At 50.1% G+C, this 26,409-nt stretch overlaps 1 protein-coding gene across 1 annotated transcript in view; it reads right to left on the reverse strand.

Moving 5' to 3' along the window:
- Positions 1-594: 594 nt before the first annotated feature.
- Positions 595-26,409, reverse strand: part of PCNX2 (pecanex 2) — a 299,231-nt gene continuing 273,416 nt past the window's right edge. Inside the window, exons 29-34 of the mRNA XM_055588352.1 lie at positions 21,644-21,788; positions 20,685-20,915; positions 19,378-19,652; positions 18,447-18,634; positions 2,264-2,712; positions 595-756 (exon numbers count right to left, since the gene is read on the reverse strand). Of these exons, the coding sequence (XP_055444327.1) occupies positions 595-756; positions 2,264-2,712; positions 18,447-18,634; positions 19,378-19,652; positions 20,685-20,915; positions 21,644-21,788 (1,450 nt within the window). The remainder of the gene's footprint in view (positions 757-2,263; positions 2,713-18,446; positions 18,635-19,377; positions 19,653-20,684; positions 20,916-21,643; positions 21,789-26,409) is intronic.

Consider the following 26,409-nt stretch of genomic DNA (forward strand, 5'->3'; position numbering starts at 1 on the left):
GGACAGTTGGCTCCTTTCACAGGATGTTTTGGACGTGACTGCATGCACTGTCACGATTTTTGCAGAAAAGCTGTCACTGGTTTATATTTAACATCTGCATAAATATTATCAAGAAGTGAGATGTTTACACGTAGATTGAACACCAGTGCATTGGACCAGCTCATGGTGTGATACGCACTGCTGTCTGCTTCTTTTTCACGGTAACAGTGAGTGTAAAATGCCAGTTGTTTAGCATGCAGCTGTCTTATCATCAGGGCAGGAAGGAGTTATGTGCTGTGCTTGAGTTGTCTTAAGATGTTACATGGCTTTTGTTTGAATTGTCCAGTTCTGGGAAGGGTGCCTCCCGCATCCCACCGCTCGGGCCACAAGAGCCAAAGGAGAGGGAGACCTGATGTCAAGGTTTGTTTTCATCACGTGAGAGATTTTTCAAGAACCTGAGATCGAGTTGCTCTGTTTTCTCCACAGCACTCATTTTTCCATAGGACAGATCTCCTGGCTCAAATTCTGTGCTCTGTTTGGTTTGGGAAGCGCAAGGGAGAAGCCAGGGCAGTTTGGTCTTTCCCCAACACCATGGCTTCTCTGGCCCAAGCTCGGCTACTGCTCGTCGGAAGCACTCTGCTGGGAGGCTGTGTCATCCAGGCCCATGTCCTCCTGGCTTGCTCTTCTGCACATCACCCCTAGGTTCTTGGCCACATGGTGATCTCGAAGCAGCCCCTGCTCAGTGACCTCTGTGTGTTCGCAAGGCTCAGAGAAGTGCTGTCAAAGAGAAAAGAGAAGCGAGTGTTATGGCTCAGCAAAGCTGATCACCTCCCCTGATGACTGTCTCACAGCTGCAGGTGCCAGCTGGTAGTGTGGCAGGGACATGGGGTCAGAGTCTAAAGGAAAGTACAGTTACAGAGGACCAAAGGCAGCTGCGCTTGAGGAGGGGCCATGCAGTCCCAGCCACGAGTCTAACACAGTGAGAGGGGTGCCTCTACACACAGGGACCTATTCTCGGGTAATCTGCAAAGAGACGACCTTGGGTAAAAAGTCCTTTGTGAGCCTGGATTTTCTGAGTTTGGGTCAATGTCACTTCATATACTCTCAGCCCTGCACCAGTGCTAAATCCTGCAGGTTTAATCCCAAAAGGTAATACCGAGGCTTTTTTTATTCTGCCTGAATGTGGTCCCAAGGACTCAGCCATCCTTGTGGGAGAGAGGGAGAGAGAATTTTTCAGAATCCCAGAACTGCACCCACAGATTGTCATAAACACATATTGGGGGTGGCAGAAAGGTATGCATTGTTATTGAAGAATTGAGAAAAAGGAAGGTTTGTTCACATTTAGTTGCCTAACTAAACTTAGTTAAACTCCTGAAGTAACCTGGGGCTCCAGGGTGCTCATAACCCACTCCCCCCCGCCCCCCGCCCCCCAACACTGAAGGCTGCAATGCCCAGGCTCTTCTTGGGGCAGGTCATGCTGGTCCTTGTTTCAAGGTGGCTGAAGTGCCACCGTATGGCTTCTCCTCGCGGGGGCGGGAGGAGGGGGGTGGCAGGGAAAGCCAGGCCCCCATTATCCACCTCCAAACACCTACACCCAGAACCACAAGGCCGGCAGACTGTGACTCAGCTCCACTGCAGACAGGGCAGTGTGCCGAATGTTCAACCGAACTGCAAGTCTCCAAGCTGCTGCTGGCTTTTGCCTTAATGTCTCCTATTCTTTCCCCCCTACAGAAGAGAAAGGCTGGGTATTTATGTACATACTTACTTGTGATGCTCAGGGATTCATCCAATGCCAGCTAGCTAGGGATTCTAGATAAGTAACAGTTTATTTGGGTGAAGTTCTCAAAACTCTCTAACATTTAATTGCATAAAGCAGAAGGCCATCTCAGCAGCTTCACAATGAAATCTAGAGGCTAGGAATAGATGAGGATCTGCCTGCCAGGCTGGCGTGCGTCCTTTTCTCTCCCTCCAGCCAGAGGAATGTGAAAAGAGAAGGAAATACAACCGGTCCTTTTACCTGGGCCCATGGAGAGCCTGCCCCCACACCCCGGGTTCAGGGCGGAGGGGACTCTGCTTTCGGGCTCCCTGCAATACCGCCTGCCCGGGCGCCTCTACTACAGGACCAGTGCGATGTATCCTGTTGGCTTCAGGCCGCAGACATTCCAGCTCCTATCTCACCACTGGTCTGTTACTCTGGAAGCGCTACGGGGGAGGTGACGGGAGCCTGCGGGAAGGGGCCCGGGGTCCTCCGGCCAGGAGCCCTCCCCGCCCCTTAGCCCCTCACCCGTGTGGACTGGCTGGCGGCCCTGGCCGAGGGGCCCAAGGCAATGTTGACGCTGCTGGAAGACTGGGTGTCACTGGTGTTGCCCCCCTCGGCAGCAGACAGCCCGGAAATGACCAGGGCGCTGGAGAAGCTCCTCTTGCCAAACAGGAAGCTGAGAGTGGAGCTGGTGGACGAGCCCAGGCTGGACCTGAGGAGGGCCTCGGCCCGCTCACGGACGCTCAGGGGGCCGGCGGGAGGGGCGGCTGGGGGCTGCGAGTGCAGCGACGCGGCCGAGGGGCACAGGGACAGCCGGCTGCCCGAGTGCCGCGGGGCCAGCTCGTGGACCGACGTGGACGTCTGCAGGAAGGTCGGGCGGCTGCCCGCGACCGGGCCTGATGCGCGCAGGACCGGCGGCGTTTGGCTTAAGGCCCTGTGGGCCTGGACGGACTGACTCCTGCCTTTTCTCCTGCCTTTAAAAGAAAGCAGAGCAAAACAGATAAACAGCAAGGCCCTACTGTACAGCACAGGGAACTCTTCTCAATACTCTGTAATAACCTATATGGGAAAAGAATCCGAAAAAGTATATATATATAAAAGTGAAAGTGAAGTTGCTCAGTCATGTCTGACTCTTTGCCACCCCATGGACTGTAGCCTACCAGGCTCCTCAGTTCATAGAATTTTCTGGGCAAGAGCACAGGCGTGGGTTGCCATTTCCTTCGTCAGGGGATCTTCCTGACACAGGGATCGAACCGGGGTGTCCCGCATTGCATGCAGATGCTTTACCATCTGAGCCACCAGCAAAGGCCAATATGTTTGTGTATATGTGTGGGCTTCCCAGGTGGCACAGTGGTAAAGAATCCGCCTGCCAATGCAAGAGACGCAAGAGACGTGGGTTTGATCCCTGTATCAGAAAGATTCCCTGGAGGAGGAAATGGAAACCTACTCTAGTATCCTTGCCTGGAAAATTCCATGGACAGAGAAGCCTGGTTGGCTACATACAGTCCATAGGATCCAAAAGAGTCAGACATGACTCAGCACACACACACACAGAGTATGTATGTACAACTGAATCACTTTGCTGTACATCTGAAATTAACATGACATTGTAAATCAACTATAAATTAAAAAACCCATAAGACAGGGAATTAAAGAGAAAGAAGGGGAAGGCAGGGGCATTCACAAGGTCACTCATCTAGTCAACCAGAGCTTTCTAAAATGGGAAATTAAGAAAAAGAAAAGAAAACAGAGCAGACCAGGTTGGCATGGCAGGTGGTCAGTAATGTCACTGTCTTTGAGGTGAGGTGGGAGGCCTGCTCTGTGGAACCCCAGAGAGCCAGGTTGTCCCCCACCTTCTGGGCCAGGACAGAGGGCTGGGAGCCCAGATCAGGCCTCCACTAAGGCCTGAGAACTGAAGGGTGGGGTGTGGGCACTGCTGTGGGGAGCAGCAGCCAGAGGAATGGACCTGTCCAATTTGCCCAGGCTTGTCCTGGCTTTCACACCGAAGTCTCCTGTCCCTGGAAGCATGAGGGAAAATACGCAGGTTTAGATTATTTGTGTTGCCTTCAAAAAGGTGTTTAAAAAAAAAAAAAGGGTTGGCCTTAATTTTCTAAAAAAGCTTTCCCTTAAGATCAAGGTCTTTGAGAGGAAGCCCACCTCAGGCTCACAGGGGCATGCATCACCCAGGTTCCCATGTCTGCTGGGGCTCCCAGTGGACTGGAGGGGCTCCCAGCTCCTTTTGGCTAGCCATCCTTACCCTTGAGGGTCACTCCTGGCCTAGCTCTCACTGAGAATCATTGAAACAAGGCCATTTTGACACAAGGGACTGGACTGCCCAAGGATTTGGTCTGGGCACGTCTCTGGGGGCAGTGAGGGGGGAGGCTTTAAAGTGCTGGACCCACCTCTGCAGTTGTAGAGACCAGGCAGGTGGAGGAAGGCTTGCTCCTGCTCGAATGCTGAATTCCTTAACTATCACCAGGTGGTTTAGTCGTTAAATCTGACTTTTTTGACCCCATGGACTATGCCCTCCAGGCTCCTCTGTCCAAGGGATTCTCCAGGCAAGAATACTGGAGTGGGTTTCCATTTCCTTCTCCAGGGAATCTTCCTGATCCAGGAATGGAACCCAGCTCTCCTGCATTGCAGGCTGATTCTTTACCAACTGAGCTACAAGGGAAGCCCAGAGGGTCTAATATTATTTTAATAACAACAAGGTATTACTGTATAACACAGAGAACTATATTCAGTGTCCTATGATAAACCATAATGGAAAAAAACTAGAAAAAAAAAGACTGTACAATGTATAAATGAATCACTTTGCTGTATGTAGAGCAGAAATTAACACAACACTATTAATCAACTATTCTTAAATTTTTAAAATTTTTAAATGAATAATAAAAATAAATATTATTTTGAAGGGGACAGCTAGTGATGTCACGGTGCTACCAGTCGCCCTGCTCACAAGTCTCCTGAAGTGGCTCCGTTACATTCAATTAGTACAAATAGAGAGGGCTGTGCGTGGGTACACACGGACTGTCACCTCATCCCAAGTTCCCAAATTATTAACAGGGAATCTGGTGAGGCTTAAATATTTATATTTGTCTATGGGACCACATGAGTGACACATTTTAATTTTTAAAAAAATTTTATTAGAGTATAGTTGATTTACATGGGCTTCCCAGATGGCAAAGTGGTAAAGAATCCACCTGCCAATGCAGGAAATGCAGGAGACGTGGGTTCAATCCTGGGGTCAGAAAGATCCCCTGGAGGAGGAAATGGCAACCCACTCCAGTATTCTTGCTGGTAAAATCCCATGACAGGGGAACCTGGTGGGCTAAGTCCATGGGATCGCAGAGTCAGCCGACTAAGCAACTGAGCACACACATAGTTGTTACAACTTTGTGTTAGCTTCAGGTGTACAGCAAAGTGGTTCAGTTATACACATACACATATCCACTTTTTAAGATTCTTTTCGCATATAGGTTATTATAGAATACCGAGTAGTGTTCCCTATGCTATACAATATAGTCCTTGTTAGTTATCTGTTTTATATATAGTCGTACATATATGTCAATTCCAATCTCCCAATTTATCCTTGCTCCTGCTTTACCCCCTGGTAACCATGTTTGTTTTTTACATCTGTGACTCTATTTCTGTTTTGGAGATAAGTTCATTTGCACCCTTTTTTTTTAAAGCAGTGTCATAGGATTTTTGTCTTTCTCTGTCTGACTTGCTGCACTCAACATGGGAAGAGATGTTACTGTGGACATTCCCTGGGTCTCCCCAAGCCCTGCTCCTCCCACTGCCCTGGACTGGCTGAAAGGGGCCTCCTGACTTTGACCTTAGTGCCATTTGCCCACTGTGGTGGTGGGTGACCAGTTTCAGAGAGCACTGGGGTTCCCACCTGGCTCCCTCCTGCCCGTCCAAGAAACTGGGGTGCTCCCCCTGCGGAGCTGCTCACAGTGCGGGACTGGAGTCAGGTTCCCAGGTGAGTGCAGGCAGCTGGGCCCTACCCAGGCTGGGGCCCATCTGATCATCCCTGCTGAGTACTTACTCTTGCAGAGGAAGACAGAGAGAGAAAGGGACCCTGACGAATCAGAATTAAGAAGAGAGATGGTGATTTGTTAGTTTATTCAGTTTGGCAAGGCCAAACATCTGTTTATGATTTATCCTGTAACGCTGATTGCTGCCCCAAAATACTCCACAGTCATCCGCAAGATGGTGATTTTGATGCTGGAGAGACCACCCATACTTGGTGGGGGACGTAGCTCATTTCAGTAACAAAGGGACAAAGGCCCACCTGTGTGTCAGAGGGGACTGGTCTGTGTTCTATGCAAGACAGGGTAATCCTCTCCCCAAATTGCTTCAGGTTTTCTTGAGGGTTTTTTGGTTGCTCTTGATTTTTTAAAAATAATTTTGCAAATGGAACAAGTAAGAAACCAAACTGAATGCATTCATGCTACTTATTATTTTGTAGTTTAACTTATTTTGCCAATTACTTCATTATCAAATTATGAGCGATTCTAGGGCAAACCTCCTAAGAGCCCGAGTTGAAATTCTGTATAAATTACCCTCCTTGGTTCATTATTCCAGCATTATTCCTCTGTCTCTGATTGTTGTCTCAAAAGTAGTGGTTCAGTTCAGTCGCTCAGTCATGTCTGACTCTGCGACCCCATGGACTGCAGCACGCCAGGCCTCCCTGTCCATCACCAACTCCTGGAACTTGCTCAAACTCATGTCCATTGAGTCAGTGATGCCATCCAACCATCTCATCCTCTGTCGTCCCCTTCTCCTCCCACCTTCAATCTTTCCCAGCATCAGGGTCTTTTCCAATGAGTCAGTTCTTCACATCAGGTGGCCAAAATATTGGAGCTTCAGCTTCAGCATCAGTCCTTCCAATGAATATTCAGGGTTGATTTCCTTTAGGATTGACTGATTTGATCTCCTTGCAGTCCAAGAGACTCTCGAGAATCTCTTCCACACCACAGTTCAAAAACATCAGTTCTTTGGCGCTCAGCTATCTTTATGGTCCAACTCTCAGTCCATGCTTGGCTACTGCAAAAACCATAGCTTTGACTATATGGAGCTTTGCCAGTAAAGTAATGTCTCTCTGCTTTTTAATATGCTGTCTAGGTTTGTCATAACTCTTCTTCCAAGGAGCAAGTGTCTTGGCTGCAATCACCATCTGCAGTGATTTTTGGAGCCCAAGAAAATAAAATCTGTCATGGTTTCTATTGTTTCCCCATCTATTTGCATGAAGTGATGGGACTGGATGCCATGATCTTAGTTTTCTGAATGTTGAGTTTTAAGCCAGCTTTTTCTCTCCCCTCTTTCACTTTCATCAAGAGGCTGATGAAAAGTGGTGGTGCAAATCCTTAGAATAGGATAGAAGAGATAGTCTTTCTGTCCAACTGGGGAGTAAGATTACTTATTATTGTTGATCAGTTGCCAAGTCATGTCCAACTCTTTGCAATCCCATGGACTGCAGCATGCAAGGCCACCTCCCTGTTCCTCACCATCTCTTGGAGTTTGCCCAAGTTCATGTCCATTGAATTGGCGATTAGTTATGAATTCCTAACTTCTCTGAGCCACCAGGCCACCAGCCTCCACCAGTGGGCTGAGTCCCCTTCCAGTGAGAAGTCTGCATGTTGTCAGCCACCGCTGGGGCTGCACAGTGAGCTCCTGGCCACCGGGCATGAGGGCACTCCAACCAGGCATGAGGTATGGCCACCTGGGACCCCAGTCCTCTGAGAATCCAGCAAGGACCAGGAAGGGGACACTCAGCTGGGAACTGAGGCAGGACATGGGGGAGGAACACTTGGGACCCCAGTTACAGGCACGGAGCCTTGGGCACTGTGAGTAACACAAGATCCCTGTTCTTAGAACTTGGTTCACATCCACCCTTGAGAACATCTCAATCACTGCTGCTTAGCCAGGCTCCTGTGTCACTCTCTGCTTGGGCACTCAGATCCTCCCCCACGGCCCCCAGGGACTCCCTTCCACAGGATCCCACAGGATACACTGGGCATCCCTGGTTGCCTGCGCGACATCATGTGGTGGCCTCTGCCCTCTGCCCTGCCTCTGACAGCATCCTTTCTGCAGGCTTGTTGCTTGGCACACTGACTGGCAAATAAGAACTCAAGCTACAAAACTCACCTCACACTGAAAACCAGAGCTTCTTCAACCCCTGACTAGGAACAGACCTATCCCTAGTTTGGGTGGGTACAGGGCTTCTTAGCGCTTCCCAGGTGGCTCAATAGTAAAGAACTCGCCTGCCAATGCAGGAGACACAGATTTGATCCCTGGGTTGGGAAGATCCCCTGGTGGAGGAAATGGCAACCCACTCTAGTATTCTTGCTTGGGGAGTTCCATGGACAGAGGAGCCCAGCGGGCTACAGTCCATGGGATCGAAGAGTCGGACACGACTTAGCAACTCAACAACAGCAGGGCTTCTTGACTATTAGAACCATCTGTATTAGAAAAATACAACCTGCCTCCCCAACCCCCAGCACACAGACACCTCCTCCTGCCCCTGGAAAATGAAATTCCCTCCTTGTTTTTACTACCACTGTGGTTAAAGCCACACGGGGACATCGCCACCTTTGGCTGTGTGGTTCCCTCCTTCGGCATGTGGGAAGCTTCAAAATGCCTTGACCTAGAGGCTGAACCCCCTCCAGCCCCCCACCATGTGCCCCTGCAGACTTCGAGGCGGGGGGTGGTGGGGAGCGAGCTATCGAGAGGGAGCTGGGAAGGCGTCTCCCTTTATTCCAGGTCAAGCACAAAGATCTGGGATCAGGAACACCCTCCCAAGACTGGAGACCGGCCTCTAACTTTCCTGAGCTGGTTGAGCAGGCTCTGGCTTCCTTTCTGGAATCTGTGGATGCACTGGTTTGATTCAGCTGAAGGGAGGGTTAGAAGGAGGCCAGAGAAGCTGGAAACTGAAAGGAAACCCAGCATCTGCCCAGCACAGGACACCATCCTACTGGGAATGGCGGGGTGTGGGGGCTTCCCAAGCTGCCCTCCCTCTTCCAGGAACCTTTGGGCATGGCACAGCTGGCTGCATCATTTGGGAAGAGTCCTTGGTGGCAAGTACAGGAACCTGAGGCCAGGCTGGCCAGCCAGGCAGGGCTGCCCGTCATTATGTGGGGCTCCCTGTGGGGGCCTGTGTCCTTGAAGTCTCAGGGGCTACTGCACTCGGGACCTCAGTAACTGAAAACTTTGTATCAAGAGAACCAGGAAGCCCCACCACCACCACTCTCTGCACCAGCTGAGAGGGAGAAGACTGGTGTGGGTGGGGGAGATGGGTGTTGCTGGGCTTTGGAAGCCTGAGCCAGGAGGCAGCTCTCCTCTCAGGCACAGCACGGATGCTCTGTGAGCACCTGCATTTATCAGGGGCTGAGGGATGCAGCCGGGGAGCCCACAGGAAGCTTCCCATCTCGGGCTTTGTTCTCTGATTCCCAGACCCCGACTTGGTGCTTACTTATAGGAGGGCATGCCAAGGTCATGGAGAGAAGGGACGGGGTCCTGGCCTTGAACTTCACCAGGGAGTGAGAGGGTGCTATAAACCACAGCCAAAGGTGCCGATGTCCCCATGTGGCTTTAACCACAGTGGTGGTAAAAACAAGGGCACAATTCATTTTGCAGGGGCAGGAAGAGGAGTCTGTATGCTGCGTGTCAGGGAGGCAGGTGGTCTCTTTCGATACCAACTCTGGGCCTTTCCAGATGTCTCCTGGGGGCCTGCCCTGCCCCACGTGTCCTCAGATTCCCCTTCTGTCTTGGAGCGAGCCTGTGAGCCTCAGGGGCTGGTTTCTAGCAAACTGTCTCAGATGTTTCGTCCTTTTGAGGGCAAGTTTGGACTCCAGCCCTGCCCAGCCCCACAGAACGGGGGTTTGGCTTATGCTACCAGCTGTGATGTCCCCTGGTGAGTTTTGGGGAAGGCTTGCCCCAGGCAGCTGCTGAGGCAGGGGGGGTCGTGGGGTTACTGGGCAGAGCTGGAGAGCAGGAGGGGCCATCTGTGCTGTTCCCTCTCTTGGACTCGCGCCCTGCCAGCTTCTCTCGGTCCACTGGGCACTCTCAGGGACTCTAAGCCAGATGGCCTGAAAGGTGGCCACTCCTGCATCCTTCAGGGGACCAGCTGGGCTGCATTGGGAGATGCTTGGATATTCCAGGGCAGGGAGAGCCTGCCGGGGACCATGGCTTGGTCCTCCTCTGGGGAAGGGAAGACAGGCAGCTGCCTTGGAGGCCTTCCTTCTCCCCAAGATTAGGCCCACTTGGTGTGGCCAGCGCTGTCTCCTCAAGGCATCACCAGGAGAGGGACCAGCCTTGGATCTGGAGAATCTTCTAAAGACAGATGAGGGGTTCTGGCAAGGGGCTTGGGGCACAAGGTCAAGCCGGTAGATAGGATCAGCAGCCCTCGGCTCTTTGCTCTTGGCTGACAGTTAGAACTGGACATGGAACAACAGACTGGTTCCAAATAGGAAAAGGAGTACGTCAAGGCTGTATATTATCACCCTGCTTATTTAACTTATATGCAGAGTACATCATGAGAAACGCTGGACTGGAAGAAACACAAGCTGGAATCAAGATTGCTGGGAGAAATATCAATAGCCTCAGATATGCAGATGACACCACCCTCATGGCAGAAAGTGAGAGGAACTAAAAAGCCTCTTGATGAAAGTGAAAGTGAAGAGTGAAAAAGTTGGCTTAAAGCTCAACATTTAGAAAACAAAGATCATGGCATCCGGTCCCATCACTTCATGGGAAATAGATAGGGAAACAGTGGAAACAGTGTCAGACTTTATTTTGGGGGGCTCCAAAATCACTGCAGATGGTGACTGCAGCCATGAAACTAAAAGACGCCTACTCCTTGGAAAGAAAGTTATGACCAACCTAGATAGCATATTCAAAAGCAGAGACATTACTTTGCCAACAAAGGTCCATCTAGTCAAGGCTATGGTTTTTCCTGTGGTCATGTATGGATGTGAGAGTTAGACTGTGAAGAAAGCTGAGCGCCAAAGATTTGATGCTTTTGAACCGTGGTGTTGGAGAAGACTCTTGAGAGTCCCTTGGACTGCAAGGAGATCCAACCAGTCCATTCTGAAGGAGATCAGCCCTGGGATTTCTTTGGAGGGAATGATGCTGAAACTGAAACTCCAGTACTTTGGCCACCTCATACGAAGAGTTGACTCATTGGAGAAGACTCTGATGCTGGGAGGGATTGGGGGCAGGAGGAGAAGGGGACGACAGAGGATGAGATGGCTGGATGGCATCACTGACTTGATGGATGTGAGTCTGAGTGAACTCCGGGAATTGGTGATGGACAGGGAGGCCTGGCGTGCTGCGATTCATGGGGTTGCGAAGACTCGGACATGACTGAGCGACTGAACTGAACTGAGATGGACGGAAGCTGGCAACTGCTGAGTTCCACTTGGAAATCCCATGACCCGAGGGCCTGAGACCCCACTCAGCCTCCAGAGAAGACTTAGTGCGAAAGGCTGAGTCAGGAGGGGACCATCCACTCTATCACTGGACCCATGCAAAGCACCACCTTAGCCTTGGGTGCTCCCTGGCACTTTAGAGGGTCCCTCTCGGCACCCCCTTTCCCCATTACATCTCTCCCCACAGGACCAGGAAGTGGCAGGGATAAGGGACATGCTAATTGGCTCCCACACACTCCTGCCACCACGTGGTGGGCCCTGGGCTCTCTGGAAGGCCAGGACTGAACCCAGAGCCTGCCCAGACCTGCCCCAGGGTACCCCCTAGGGTGAGCCTTGGACCTTCCTGCAGGTGAGAGGCTGGGCAAGGAGCATATGGGAGGTGTGGTTGGAGGTGGATGTGCAGAGTCTACACAGGCACAGGCCCCTTGTCAGGCACGGTAGTGTGGAGACAGTGGGTCACAGTCTCTGTGTCTGCTCATGTCCCCCACCCTGGGAAGTGAGGGCCGCCACCAAGCCTCCCCACCTCCCCAGCGCTGTGCTGCCCTTGGGGAGGGCAGCTCCCAGGCCTGACCACTCACAGGGGACCCAGTGGCAGGGTGGGGGAGGCAGAGCGGTATGGCTGGCTGGCTGGCTGGGGGCCTCCCCGAGAAGGCAGCATTTGGCCAGAGGCTGAGTGGGGGACTGAGTCCAGCCTGGGGGCAGCACGTCCAGCCTGAGGAAGCAGCAGCAGCAGGAGCTCTGAGGCAAGCAGTCCCTGGGATGACTGAGGGGCAGAGGGGGCTTCTAAGGCTGGGGGTGTGAGCCAGCAGGAGCGGGTGACAGAGATTCTGGAGACAGCAGTCACGGGGAGCCCTGCAAGCTGGGTGAGGCTCAGTGGGACCCCCAGGTCATATGCTGAGGTCCTAATCCTAGGACCTCAAGGGGTGACCTTGTTTGGAAATGGCTGTGGCAGGTATCATTCCTTAAGATGGGGTCATATTGGAGTAGGGGGGCCTAATCCAAGGTGAACAATGTCCTTACTAAAGGGGGAATCTGAACACAGAAACGCACATGAGAGAGCACCATGTGAAGATGAAGGCAGAGATCAGGATGAAGCTTCTACAAGGTAAGGAATGCCCCAGGTCGCCAGGAAACCACCAGAAACCAGGGGAGAGGCTGGGGACCCCTTCTCCCTCACAGCCTCAGAGGAAATCCACCTCACCAACACGTTGAGTTTGGACTTCCAGCCTCCAGAGCTGGGAGGCAGTCTTTTGTTGAAGCCACTGAGTTTCTGGTACTTTGTTACAGTTGCCCTATAGCAAAGGAACACAGGTCAGTTCTGAGAGATATGGAAGCCATCGTTCAACAGAAAGATGTCCTGTTAGAACGCCATCACCTGGCAGGTATGGGGAAAAGAGACTCATGATTTGTGCAGTTGTCAGGGCTGCCTGAATGGCCAGAGAGAGCAAGAGAGTGGCTCTTCCTTCCTTGGGGGTGGGGAGGGCATGGTAGGCTCCCTCCCAGCTCTCTGACCCTCTGAAGGGGGCACCAGTCTCAGGATAACTTCTGGGGGTGCAAGGCCTTCTTTCCACAGACTATCAGCTTTTCCTAGAGGACAGGGAGGGACATGTGTCTGCTCCACATCCCCAATCCCTGTGAGAGTGTTAACAGCCTCAGCAGGGAGGCCAGAGGTCTCCAAGCAGCAGGAGGAAATAAACTGCAAGTGGCAGACTTAGTTTTTTCCCTTCTCTGTTGACAAAATCAACAGAGAAGACAACCTTTTTTTTTTTTTTCTTTTCTCAAACCTTGGGCTGATAATGGCTCAACAAACCAGTATTCATGTCAATTGTTTTATGGTTGGGGACGACACACCTTGTGCCATTCCATCTAAAAACTGCATATTGTGGAAGAAGGGCTTGGTGAAATTCCCTCAGCCTTGAGGTGTCTCTCTTATCTGATTAGCAGCTTGCAAACGGAGAAGGCGATGGCACCCCACTCCAGTACTCTTGCCTGGAGAATCCCATGGATGGAGGAGCCTGGTGGGCTGCAATCCATGGGGTCGCTAGGAGTCGGACACGACTGAGCGACTTCACTTTCACTTTTCACTTTCATGCATTGGAGAAGGAAATGGCAACCCACTCCAGTGTTCTTGCCTTGAGAATCCCAGGGACGGGGGAGCCTGGTGGGCTGCCGTCTATGGGGTCGCACAGAGTCGGACACGACTGATGCGACTTAGCAGCAGCCACAGACATAAAACACCTCGCTAAAAACTAGCAAGCAGGCACTCTCTCTGTCCCCTTCTGATGTCTATGTTAGAAGCTCTCCCTGTTACTATTGTACTTTAATACAACTTTGCTACAGAAAAGCTCCAAGTGGTCAAGCCTCGTCTCTGGCCCCGGATCGAATTCCTCTCCTCCAGAGGCCACAAATCCCGGCATAGCACACGGCTCACAACCGCAACCTTTCACCTGCCCAGACCACAGTGGGACCTACAGGAAACTGGGCAGCTGAGTCAGGAAGGGCTGGATGTCAGCTTTGCCTGGTTGTGAACCCAAGGAAGACCAGTTGTAAGAGAAGCCCTCAGTCCGGGAACAAAGTCATGGAGGGCCAGGATGACGGGAGCAGCAGAGATGAGCGCTGAAAGGAGGAGCCTGGGCAAGTGGCTCCATCATGTTCGGGGACAAAGGCTGCATTTGATGAGCAGAGGGAGCGTCCCAGGACCAGAGTAACAGGACCGTGCCTGGGGTCAGCACTGCAGGCACTTGGCCATCTTGCCTGAGCACAAATCCCAGACCAGTTGCTTCCTAGCTGGTGATTTCTCTGCCCTGTGACTGAACTTCTCTGTTCAGTGACTGAATTTCTCTGCCCTGGTTTCTTCAGCTGCAAGATGAGCACACGCTCAGTCATGTCCGACTCGTTGTGACCCCATGGACTGTAGACTGCCAGGCTCCTCTGTCCATAGAATTCTCCAGGCAAGAATGCTGGAGTGGGTTGCCATTCCTTTCTCCAGGGAATCTTCCTGACCCAGGGATCGAACTTGGGTCTCCCATATTGTAGGCAGAATCTTTACCATCCGAGCTACTAGGGAAGCCTGTCAGAGTCCTGGGAGGACAAACTGAACTTGCCTGGGGTAGACACACAGTATACATTACAGGATTGTTACTTATGACATTTTATCACGGCAGCAAGGATGCACTTGGTAGAACAGGGTGGTGGTGGAATGGGGGGGCATGCGAGGAGGAGTGGCTCAGGGGGGGTTTGCTCCAAAGCCTCAGATACTCTAGAGACTGAGAGTCTCCAGAGCAGGACAAAAGCTGAGTGCAGAGCCCCAGGCTGACTCTGACTGCAGGTGGGGGCTCATGGTCTTGAGGCCCACAGGCACCATCGCCCAGCATGCCTCGTTACCTTGTAAAGCAGGCAAAGCCAAGAGTGGCCTTGGTAGGAGCAATGTTAAGAAGCAATAATGAAAACCGAACAGCTGGTGTGGGCTCTGGAAGATTCAGCTTTGACATCTGCCACAGAAGCCTGTGACTGGTCCTGGCCTCAGGCTCTGGTGGTAAATAGGGGACATTCACCACCTACGGGGCCTGGATTCGAAGGATGGAAGAAACACTGGCTTTTCCAGGTCACGTGGTGCTGGCATGGCTTCATTTGTCCAAAAAGGAAGAGGCATCTCACTGAGTCAGAGGCTGTCCAGCATGCCCATCTCAGGCTCTTTAAAAGCTGTGACCCCGCAACCCCTGAGACAGACCCCCTTCCCCACAACCCCCCACCTTGGACTCTAGCCCCTCTCTGGTTCAGACAAGTCACCTGACAGAAAGGTCAAATGCTCAGGCACTGCTCCATTTGGAACCTACCTTGCATTTTCCCACCTGGAAAATCACTTCTGTGATTTTTGAAGCTTAAAAATCTCGTGCGATAACAACTGTTAACTAACTAAGCAATGAGAAATTCCTGGCCTGAGAGCCAGCTGCACACTGAAGGCCTCTGGCTCAGCGGCTGCTCTGCTCGGGGTTCAGGGCAGATGCCACGGGGCGAGGAAGGGATCTTCTTCACCCTAAGCAACTGATGTCACTTTGTTCAGCTACCTAACTATTTACCTCTCTCTCCTTCCCTGTCTTCCTGCCTCCCTTCCATCTCTCATCTATCTTCAGCTAAGGAGCTATCATCTATCTATTTATCTCTGTGTATCTATGTGTGTATATATGTATCTGTCAAACATCTACCTATCTATCCATCTTGTTCTTGTTCAGTCTCTCAGTCATGTCCAACTGTTTGAGATCCCATGGACTGCAGCATGCCAGACTTCCCTGTCCTTCACTCTCTCCCAGAGTTTGCTCAAATTCATGTCCATTGACTTGATGATGCCATTCAACCATCTCATCCTTTGTCATTCCCTTCTCCTCCTGCCCTCAATCTTTCCCAGCAGCAGGGTCTTTTCCAATGAGTCGGCTCTTCACATCAGGTGGCCAAAATATTAGAGTTTCAGCTTCAACATCAGTCCTTCCAATGAATATTCAGGACTGATTTCCTTTAGGATGGACTGGTTGGATATCCTTGCTGTCCAAGGGACTCTCAAGAGTCTTCTCTAGCACGAGAGTTTGAAAGCATCAATTCTTTGCCGCTCAGCCCTTTTTATGGTCCAACTCTCACATCCATACATGACTACTGGAAAAACCATAGCTTTCACTACACAGACTTTGTTGGCAAAGTGATATCTCTGCTTTTTAATATGCTGTCCAGGTTGCTCATAACTTTTCTTTCAAGGAGCAAGCGTCTTTTAATTTCATGGCTGCAGGCACTATCTGCAGTGATTTTGGAGCCCAATAAAATAAAATCTCTTACTGTTTCCATTGTTTCCCCATCTATTTGCCATGAAGTGATGGGACCAGATGCTGTGATCTTACTTTTCTGAATGTTGAGTTTTAAGCCAGCTTTTTCACTCTCCTCTTTCACTTTCATCAAGAGGCTCTTTAGTTCTTCTTCACTTTCTGCCATAAGGGTAGTATCATCTGCATATCTGAAGTTATTGATATTTCTCCCAGCAATCTTGATTCCAGCTTGTGCTTTATCCAGCCTGGCATTTCACATGAAGTACCCTGCATATAAGTTAAATAAGCAGGGTGACAATATACAGCTTTGATGTACTCCTTTCCTGATTTGGAACCAGTCTGTTGTTCCATGTTCAGTTCTAACTGTTGCTTCTTGACTTGCATACAGATTTCTCAGGAAGCAGGTCAGGTGGTCTGGTATTCCCATCTCTTTAAGAATTTTCCACAGTTTTTTGTGATCCATACAGTCAAAGGCTTTGGTGTAGTCAATAAAGAAGTAGTAGATGTTTTTCAGGAACTCTCTTGCTTTTTTGATAATCCAATGGGTGTTGGCAATTTGATCTCTGGTTCCTCTGCCTTTTCTAAAACCAGCTTGAACATCTGGAAGTTCACAGTTCGTGTACTGTTGAAAAGCCTGGCTTGGAGATTTTTGAGCATTACTTTACTAGTGTGTGAGATGAGTGCAATTGTGCGGTAGTTTGAGCATTCTGTGGCATTGCCTTTCTTTGGGATTGGAATGAAAACTGACCTTTTCCAGTCCTATGGGCACTGCTGAGTTTTCCAGATTTGCTGGCATATTGAGGGCAGCACTTTCACAGCATCGTCTTTTAGGATTTGAAATAGCTCAACCTACCTATGTATCTTTATATTATCTGTATATTTATCTTTCTATTATTTATTATCTCTCTATCAACCAACGGGGGCTTCCCTAGTGGCTCAGATGGTAAAGGATCTGCTTGCAATGTGGGAGACCCAGGGTTCAATCCCTGAGCGGAGAAGATCCCCTCAAAAGCTTTCATGTGCCACCTATGAACTTAATAAGATTAAATTTCTTTTAAAACACTCTGCTATTCATACTTTACAGGAGATATGGGTTTCCCAGGTGGCACAGTGGTAAGGAATCTGTCTGCAGATGCAGGAGATGAGGGTTCTGATCCCTGGGTAGGGAAGATCCCCTAGAGTAGGAAATGGCTACCCACTCCAGTATTCTTTCCTGGAAAATCCCATGGACAGAGGAGCCTGGTAGGCTAGAGCCCATTTGGTTGCAAAGATTCGGACATAACTGAACACTCACACACACACACATCAATCAATTAGCTATATATCTATTATCTATCAATTTTCTATCCATCTATCACCTATTATCTATATAATCTCAATCTCCCTAAATACCTATAATCTATCTTTCTATCTTCTACTGATATCTATCCATCCATTATCTGTCTATCTTTCTGTCTCCCTATCTATTGTCATCCATCTGTCTTTTTTAAATCTCATCTATCTTCTTGCCCATCATTATACACATTCTCACTGTTTCAGTTAAATCCCCAGCCTTGCTCTGGGCACTTCTAGGAGGCAGGCACTGCTCCTCGCTTACTCCCTTGATGCAGAGCTGACAGGGGAACACGCACAAAGAGGCACTTAATGAATGCTTCTTGATGGTAAAAGTACTGAGGCCAAAAGCTGAAACCACTGACAGGTTTTGAAGGTCAAAGCCAAGGGACAGTGTACTGGTGGGAGCCAGGCCAAGCATCTGTCTCTCCCACTCCAATTGGGCATGTCCTATGTGGGCCGAGGGTCGCCTTTTCTAACCCAGCCTTCTCCTCCAAGTACAGAGGGATTTTGGAACCTCATCCATCTGAATGAGCCTAATTAGTTGGGCCTTAGTTTAAACATGATTTTAAGCTTTAGACTCACCCCAAACTTCTGCCATCCCCATCGGCTGGCACCCATCTTGCCTCTTTCCCTATGCTCTGAAATGTCAGGTGCAAGGCGAGGAAGTGGAGAGCTGTAGTGACCAGGCAATGGAGGGCAGGAGCTTGGCTGCCTCATCATGGAACCCTTTGGAGGGGGTGGGTCAATTCACAGGAGGAGGGAGGTGCCTTCATGGATGAAGAGCTATAACATAGCCTAACACAGAGACACATGAGCCAATGGTCTCTGAAGGAGTGAGAGATGGGGTAGAAGAGACTGACCACTGGACCGATGGACAGACAGACAGCTGGCTGAGGTAAGGGACAGACAGATGGATAAAGGATAAAAGCTGAATATAGCACATAGAATAGAGTTTTTTTCTGAGTAGAACTTATATGAGTCAGTATACTTGGGGGCATCTTTTGGCCCAATCCTGATCTGTCCTGTGTAAACGGTCTCTCAGAGGTTAGAATGACAACATAGCCCACAGTGTTGGCCAGTGAGACGTGAGGAGCCTTGGCAGTAACACGAGGCCCCCACTGCACTCACCTGGCCTCCGTGTCCCTTCCCGGGGTGACCAGTGGCGGCTCCCGTCCTTTCTGGGCTGTTCCGCGCTGCTCTCCCTGCTCTCACCACTGGGAGCACTGTTTCCGCCTGCGGGAGGAGCGCCCCCCGCAACCACGTCCTCCGTGTTGCCCGCGCCCGGCTGGCCCGCTGTGTCGCAGTCCTTCCGCACTCTGAGAGGAAGAAACGCTTCAAGGATTCTCACCAAACATGTCTAATTCCCCTAGACGCCCCATCACATCTGTGTCCAAAGCAGGACGGCAGACCGCACTGTACTGGTGAGAAGCAATGGAGATCAGATGGGATGCAGATGGAAGGAGGGGTTTCTGTTCCCCAAACCTCAGTGACTGATAAATGAATACACCCTGCCCGGATGAAGAAGCCCCTAAGGGACTAATAAATGAATACACCATGCCCGGATGAAGAAGCCGCACGGGCTCCACCATCCACAGGGACCCTCAGCTTTGAGGTCCAACAAACAGCCCTGTTAGATTCAGGCAAAACAACTTAGAATTTGTTCCAACTAACCAGGAACACTGTTACCACCGGGTGAGAAAACTCATTCGATGAGAGACGGGGCTGGGGGGCAGGATGGGGCAAGGAGGTTGGTTTGAGCCTGGTTCTTTGCAACAGATGTGTAACAAAGACCCGTAACCTCAGCAACTTTTCAAGGACTAAAACCCAAGTCTCAACCCGTGGATGGAAGGCGGAGGGAGACAGACGTTCATCTGATGACGTTTCCCATTGAGTCATCATCTGAAAAGGCTTGTTGAAACAAAGGATGTGTTGGAGGACATTTGGGCACGGCAGTTTTCATCACAGAAGGATGGGCAGACAGTGAGATCCCTACCAGAAGCCTCGGGGCTCGCAGCCCCGCCCCATCCAGGTAAATAATGCCTTGGCCGTGAAGACCCACCTTAACCACTTGGTTCGGAGCCACGCCCTGATGCTGTCCAAGGTGACCGGTCCGCTCCAGATGTTCTTCAGCTGCCTGTGGGTCCCCAGGTAGGATGTGGTGAGTGGGGAGACATACATGGGGTACCCCAGGGGCTGGTCACAGGAGGAATTGATCAGGTTCCGGAGGACCTGCTTGTTGTTCTGAATGCTGCCACGCTCGGGGTTGCGGTTGCGGAGGAAGATGAGTTCTTGCTGCTGCCCCGCCCAAAGGCCGCGGACGCATTCTCTGTTCACCTGCAGTGCGGGGACACCGGAAGGAAAGTGGATGGTGGGGCGGAGAGAGAGCGGGGCTATAGACTGTTGGCTCTGAGTACCTGTGGCCACTATGCTTTGGCCTAAAGCTTTCTTAGTGATGCCTGAATGGCAGCAAGGTGGATATGATGACATTTTCATGGGGCCATGGAGATCAAAAAGGAAAAAAGGCTTTGTTTCAGCCCCGTGATTTGAAGCTATATGAAGAAGAGAATCTCTGGGAAGGAAGTTATCGGGTCCTGGAACAGGTTATGAGACGGAGGTTTGGAATCTTAGAGAATTAGAAAGTCTTTAAGAACAAGCTAGATCCTGACCCCACGCGTGTCTAGCCTACCAGGACTTCTTGCCAAAGCCATCACCTGCACACCAGCTCTTTGAGTGGGAAAGGGCCCTGGCAGAGATGCACTGCCTGTCCGGGGCCACCCACCCTGCATGCTGGCCAGCACTGCCCGCTCCCCCTGTCCCCGGGGAATGTGGCTCTGGACAGAGGATGCTGGCCCAGGGGCACGGCGTCTGTGCCAATCCATGCTACGGTGTTGGGAAAAAAGTTCGTTCAGGGGGGCTTCTTTGTTGGCTTAGTGGTAAAGAATTCACCAATGTAGGAGACTCAGGTTTGATCCCTGGTCTGAGAAGATCCCACATATGGAGGAGCAACTAAGCCCATGCACCACAACTACTGATCCTATGCTCTAAAGCCCAGTAACTGCAACTCCTGAGCCCATGCACTGCAATTACTGAAGCCTGCGAGCCCTAGAGCCCATCCTCCACAGCAAGAGAAGCCGCCCCAATGAGAAGCCCTTGCATACCACAACTAGAGAAAGCCCACATAGCAACAAAGACCCAGCACAGCCAAAAATTAAATAAATATATATAATAAATTATTTTAAACAAAAAACGTTCATTCAGGTTTTTCCTGAATGAAAACCCAAATGAACTTGTTGGCCAGCCATATATTTCTTCTCATGTCCCCCCAGGCGGGAGGCTGGTGGTAGCCGGGAAGGATGGTTCCCGTACCTTGATCACTTTGAAGCTCAGGAAGCTTCTGTGGAGCATGAGGACCTTGTACTCGTCTGTGCCCTCGTCTACCACGTGCCTCAGGGTGAGCAGCTCCTCCTTGTTGGCCAGCACGGCGCCCCTCCAGGCTGGGTCACCCTCATGGCAGATGACCACTTTCTTCTCAAAGGACTGGATGGCCTCGTAGAGGACTGCTGGGTCTTCGTACTCATCGGGGCAAGTGAACTGGTCCTGGGGAAAGAATTTATCTGTGGGTCGGGAGGACCACAGAACTGGTCCTGGCTTGCTATGCACACAGCAATGAGGCCGATGCCTGGTGCAAGGCCAAGTTCATTTCCACATCGCTCAGCCCCGCTGGGTGGATGGAAGGCACCTCACTATCGCAGTGGCCTCGGGGCCCATAGGGCTGGTGGCATAGAAGCCTAGGACTTTTCACCACTGTGTGGACACTTCTGATGTCATTTTCTCCGGCCAAGTCCCCTCTTCCATGCTAGTGGGAGATCACCACCTCCTAGGGACTCTTGAGGGCACATCACCATGGGTGCCATCAAAAATAGGCAATGCCTCAATGCTTAGTTGCTGGGCTTCCCAAGATGGCACTAGTGGTAAAGAACCTGACTGCCAGTGCAGGAGACAAGAGATGCGGGTTTGATCCCTGGGTTGGGAAGATACTCTGGAGTAAGAAATGGCAACCACTCCAGTATATTTGCCTGGAAAATTCCATGGACAGAGGAGCCTGGAGGGCTACAGTCCATGGGGCCACAGAGTGGAGGGGACTTGACTGAGCACATACCACACACACACACACACACACACACACGCACTTAGTTACTAAGTCAGAAGCCCACTTGTGAGAATTATGCTGAGCAAGGGGACCATGTTTTTGAAAGGTCATTTTTCCCCTAATGTTTCAGGATTATACTTAAAAAAAAAAAAAAAAAAAAAAAAGGAATACTTACCTGATGCAGCTTCAGGGACATCCTGAGAGCCGGGACGACAACTTTGTGCAGCAGGTCGATGTCTGCGAACACCCACTCATCTCGGGCTGTTATCCTGAAGTCACCTTTGAAGAGGGCATGGAGGCCATATAGGAAAGAATCCAGGCTGCGAAACAAAGTTTGTTTGTTCACATGGAGAAAGGTGTTCAGGTTCCTGTCACCCTGAACTGGCCCGCGTCTCCCCTGTGACACCACAAGAAGGACTTGACTGTCTTTAGGCTGATCTGGCAGGGGTCCCACTGAACACCTGACCCTGCGGCCCGTGTTCGGACCCTTGTGACAACTGCTTGTAGTGATCACCGTCAAGAATAGCCGGTGGCACCAGATCTCGGAGTGTGGGCGTACAAGTCTTGGTCAGCGCCGGCCTGCCACATCCATAGGCAGAGTGAGTGTGGAGACGCAGGCCATCTGGTCCAAGAGCCCTGGAAAGGCTACACGTCTCAGGAGGGAGGCAGGGAGGCCTGGGGAAGGGTCCAGGCCCTTCTGCTTGTCCTCTTTGTTTCTGGATGGCACTTTTGGACTATGTGACTCGTAATGGAAATTGGATTCTCTCACCATATGGAGAGAGAAAATGACACCAAGTGAAATCTCAAATTCGCTGTTCAGATTCTCAGAGTATACCGGTCTCCCAATCCCACCCTTTTGTTAATGACTAGTGAATGAGACACAATTTGTTGTTGTTGTTCAGTCGCTAAGTTGTGTCCAACTCTTTGTGACCTCGTGGACTGCAGCACACCAGGCTCCCCTATCCTTCACTATCACCTGGAGTTTGTTCAAACTCATGTCCATTGAGTTGGTGATGCTATCTAACCATCTCATCCTCTGCTGCCCCCATGATAGAGGAGCTTAAAGTGAATGACCAAAGGATTTCTCAGGTTTTCCAGGTTTTTATGTTTCTGGGCTTTTCTGCTTTGCCTTCATTTCCTGTGTGTAACTTCTACCTGGGTGGAGAGCAGAGAGGCACCCAAGGGACACCTTTCACCATCTGGGCCCATTACCTTTTGGATCAACACACAGTTCGGGAAAGCGATTCATCCTATATTATGTGGAGGGAAAGAACTGTTCTTAATTCTTTCCCTCTAGGTCCATTAATACACTTGGCAGCCACCTCTAATGAGTCTGGCTTCTAACATCCCTGAGTGGGACTGGGCGGCTACACAAGAAACAACATCCCTGATAGGATTGAACTGGGACATAATGAGCCAGGAAATGTGTGTGGAACGGACTTTCTGAGGATGGAGCTGAGGAGGATTTAAACGAACTGGCTCACCAAGCAAGACTTTGGATTCAACACAGAACATTAGGCCCGCATGTCAGGGAAATAGTTCCGCTGACTGCTATTGGAGCACGTGATTGCAAAATGCACCACGATAGTTAACTTCCTTCCAGAACTCCATTGACAGGGATGCTGAGGCTCAAGGTCAGAGATGACTGTGGGAAATGGGTCTAGGCAGGTGGGGCAGGTGCCAGAGTCTTGAGGAGCCCAGAGCCTTCCAGGAAGAGTTTCAGAAGGCAGCCGTCCTGGACAGGCTGTCCCCACACAGAACAAAGACTTCCTGGGGCTGCCTGCGGTCCTGGGAGGGGAGGGGTGGATGGCAGGGCAAGGATGCAACAGGGGAAGGGAGGGAGGTTTAAAACAGTGCAAACTGCTGTCATTGAAAATGGACCAAAATGCCCCTGTCGTCAGATAGCAGTAAGTACTAAAAAGAGGGCTAAAAGTAGGTGGGGTTTCTTCTAGAAAGGATTAGAAGCATGCCAGGCTGCTAGCACACAGGTTTAGAGAAATCACTCCTCTAGATGTAGGGCTGAGGACAGTGGCAGAGGGAGATGAAGGGACCTGCCGAGATGCCTAGGTAGATGGAAGAGAAGAGCCAGGCATTCAGCCCATCCTTTGACGGCATATGCAAGGCAAGCACAGACCTGATTCCCCAGTCTAGAAAATGCCCTTCCATGGGACCTCGATAAGTGATAGGAGCCCATTTCAGGCCCCTACTGACAGAATGATAGATGCTTTACTGATCATTTCTATTTTCAGAGGAAAATGACACATTATGAGACTTACTGCTATTACATTAAAACGAGTCTCAATGCACACACCTATCTATGAAACAGACACAGAATCATGGGGAGAGGGAATAGACTTGTGGTTGCCAAGGGGGAGGGGGTTGGGGGAAGGAAGGACTGGAATTGGGGATTAGCAGATGCAAACTAACATATATATATATATATAGAATGGAGAAGCAACAAGGTCCTATTGTATAGCACAGGGAACTATATTCATTATCTTGTGATAAACTATAATGGAAAAGAATATTAAAAAAGAATGTATAGATATATAATTGAATGTATATATACATTTTTCTGTATAGCAGAAGTGAATACATTGTAAATGAACTATATGTCAATGAAAATTTTTTTAAAAAATGAGTCTCCATGCAGAAAACAAAGCCTGAATTAGAATTTCACTAGATTTAGGGTACTACCCTTAGACTGTGGGGCATTACTCCTAGTACCTTAAAGATACAGGCATCCTAAATATAAGGTGTTTCATTATCTGCCTTTTATCTTCAGGAGAATGAGGAAGAAGGCAGCAATGTGATGAGCTGGGAAGCTCTGAGGAGAGGAGAGGTCTCCAGGTGGCCCCCACGCATTTCTGACTTGCAGAATCACCAGGCTTTATTCTGTTAAGACTCTACTGAGAGATGACAGGCTCCCACCCTGAGGCCAACAGCTGGAGCAGGGAAACAGGGTTACATCTGAGTTATTCAATGTTGGCCTTTGTGGGGACTAGAACAGCCAACACTTGGCCCCTTAGTGCTATCTTTATTCAGAATATTGCAGTTTTTTGCACAAATGTGGTACCATGTAAGCCTAGGCTCATCTCAGTGCTGCGGTCCAGTTCTCTACATGCGGATGTGCGTCTCTAACACATGACTATATGTGGGCCAGGTTTCTTCTGGAGCCTGCCCTGCCCCGTCCCCACACAAATGGACAGGGTTGCCCCTGCACTGAGGATTGTCTGGTGACACGCTCTGGGACCAGCCTTCTGCACCTCTTCTGCAGTGTTAACCCACATTCCACACACTTAGCACTTGCATAATATCTCAACATCATAAGTGTGTGTACATGTGTGTGTGTGTGCCTGTCCGTGTGTGGCGCATATTTGAGTGTATGTATGTGCGTGTGTGTGTATGTGCATGTACATGAGTGCACATGTGTATATGTGTGTGCTTGAGATGAGCACACGTTTATGTGTGACGTGCATGTGTGTGTGTGTGCGTGTACAAGGGTGCATGTTTGTATGTGTGCACGTGTGTTGGAAAGGACAATTCAGCTTCTGCTCAGAGTCACTCCACACCCCTAGCAGATACCAGCCACCACCAAGCTGAGTCTCTGTGACACTCTGCTTGAACTTACTCCTGTTCTTTCTGGTTCCTGACCCTGTTCCCTATTCTATGATGACATAACCATTGGTGGTGAGTACAGATAGGAGGTCGGGGCCATCAGCACTTAAGCACAGATGTACACAACCGTTCTGGAAACAGTCATTTTCTGGCCTGAAGCTCTGGCTGTTGCTTGCAGCCCTGGCAGAAACTCTAGCTCCATGAAGATTATGCTTTAATGGGTCCCGCCCATTTCAGCATCCTCGCCCATCACCTTTCACAGAGCAGTGACAACTTGAGAATGGCCAGCTGAAGCGAAGGCTGTTTTCACTCCTCTTTTCACTGTTTTACGGCATCTTTCTTTATCCACAGAGGAGTCCTCAGGGCTCGAGTCTAGCCAGATGTTGCCTATGACCCTATCCAACTCAGCCCAGTTCTCACCTGTACCCTCTCACTGGCTCTCAGTGCATGGGGATTCTGGTCCCAGGAAACATTTGACGACATCCAGAAACACTCTGGATGTCACAGCTGCAGGGCAGTGCTCGTGGCACCCAGTGGGTAGAGGCCAGGCAGGAACGCCCAGGACAGTCCCCCACAACAAACAGCCACACAGCCTAAAATGTGAATAATGCTGCTGCTGAGAAACCTTGCCCATTATGATTAAAGATACAGATTTTAAGTTCTAGACACTGGTTCATTATCTTGGATCCAGTGTTAATGACTCTTGGGATTCAGATGGAAACAACTCTAATGCTGGGATAGTTTCTGCAGGACTCCCAGTGGACTCTCCAGAGGGATTGATATGTTCAAGTTAATGCCCAAACAGGCTCGTATACTGTATGTTTACAGATGGGCATCGTGAAGAGCCTTCTGCTGCAGGGCACTGCTTTACATGGAGACCTCGGAGAACATATGCGAACAACCGTGATTTGCAGGCTGGGTTTCCCATGCTTACTAATTAGTAATGGAGATTCTTAGAGAGTGAGTAAGTTAGTATCCTAGCTCAGAGAGCATCTCCACTGTGGGAGAGGCAGCGTGTTTCATACATGATTCATTCTTCTGTGGGATCCCCCAACCATGCATGGTTGATCCCATCACTCCTGACCACTAAAGGAGCTGGAAGTACAGAAAGTAACCCATGCAAGACGGGATGGTCCTTGGTATCAGTTTCCTACTGTTGATAAGCTCTTATTGATCATTGTCCAAAAGCAACTCCTGACAACTAATCTTTGAGTTCTTTAAATACAAGATATATTTTCTTCAGGCGAAAATTACTAAATGTATTTTTTCTGTGGGATGAATAAAAGATCCTCTTCATTGATCTATTTTTCAGAATTCGTTCAG

The sequence above is a fragment of the Bubalus kerabau genome, chromosome 1 (assembly GCF_029407905.1).
Source record: "Bubalus kerabau isolate K-KA32 ecotype Philippines breed swamp buffalo chromosome 1, PCC_UOA_SB_1v2, whole genome shotgun sequence".
Taxonomy (NCBI): Eukaryota; Metazoa; Chordata; class Mammalia; order Artiodactyla; family Bovidae; genus Bubalus; species Bubalus kerabau.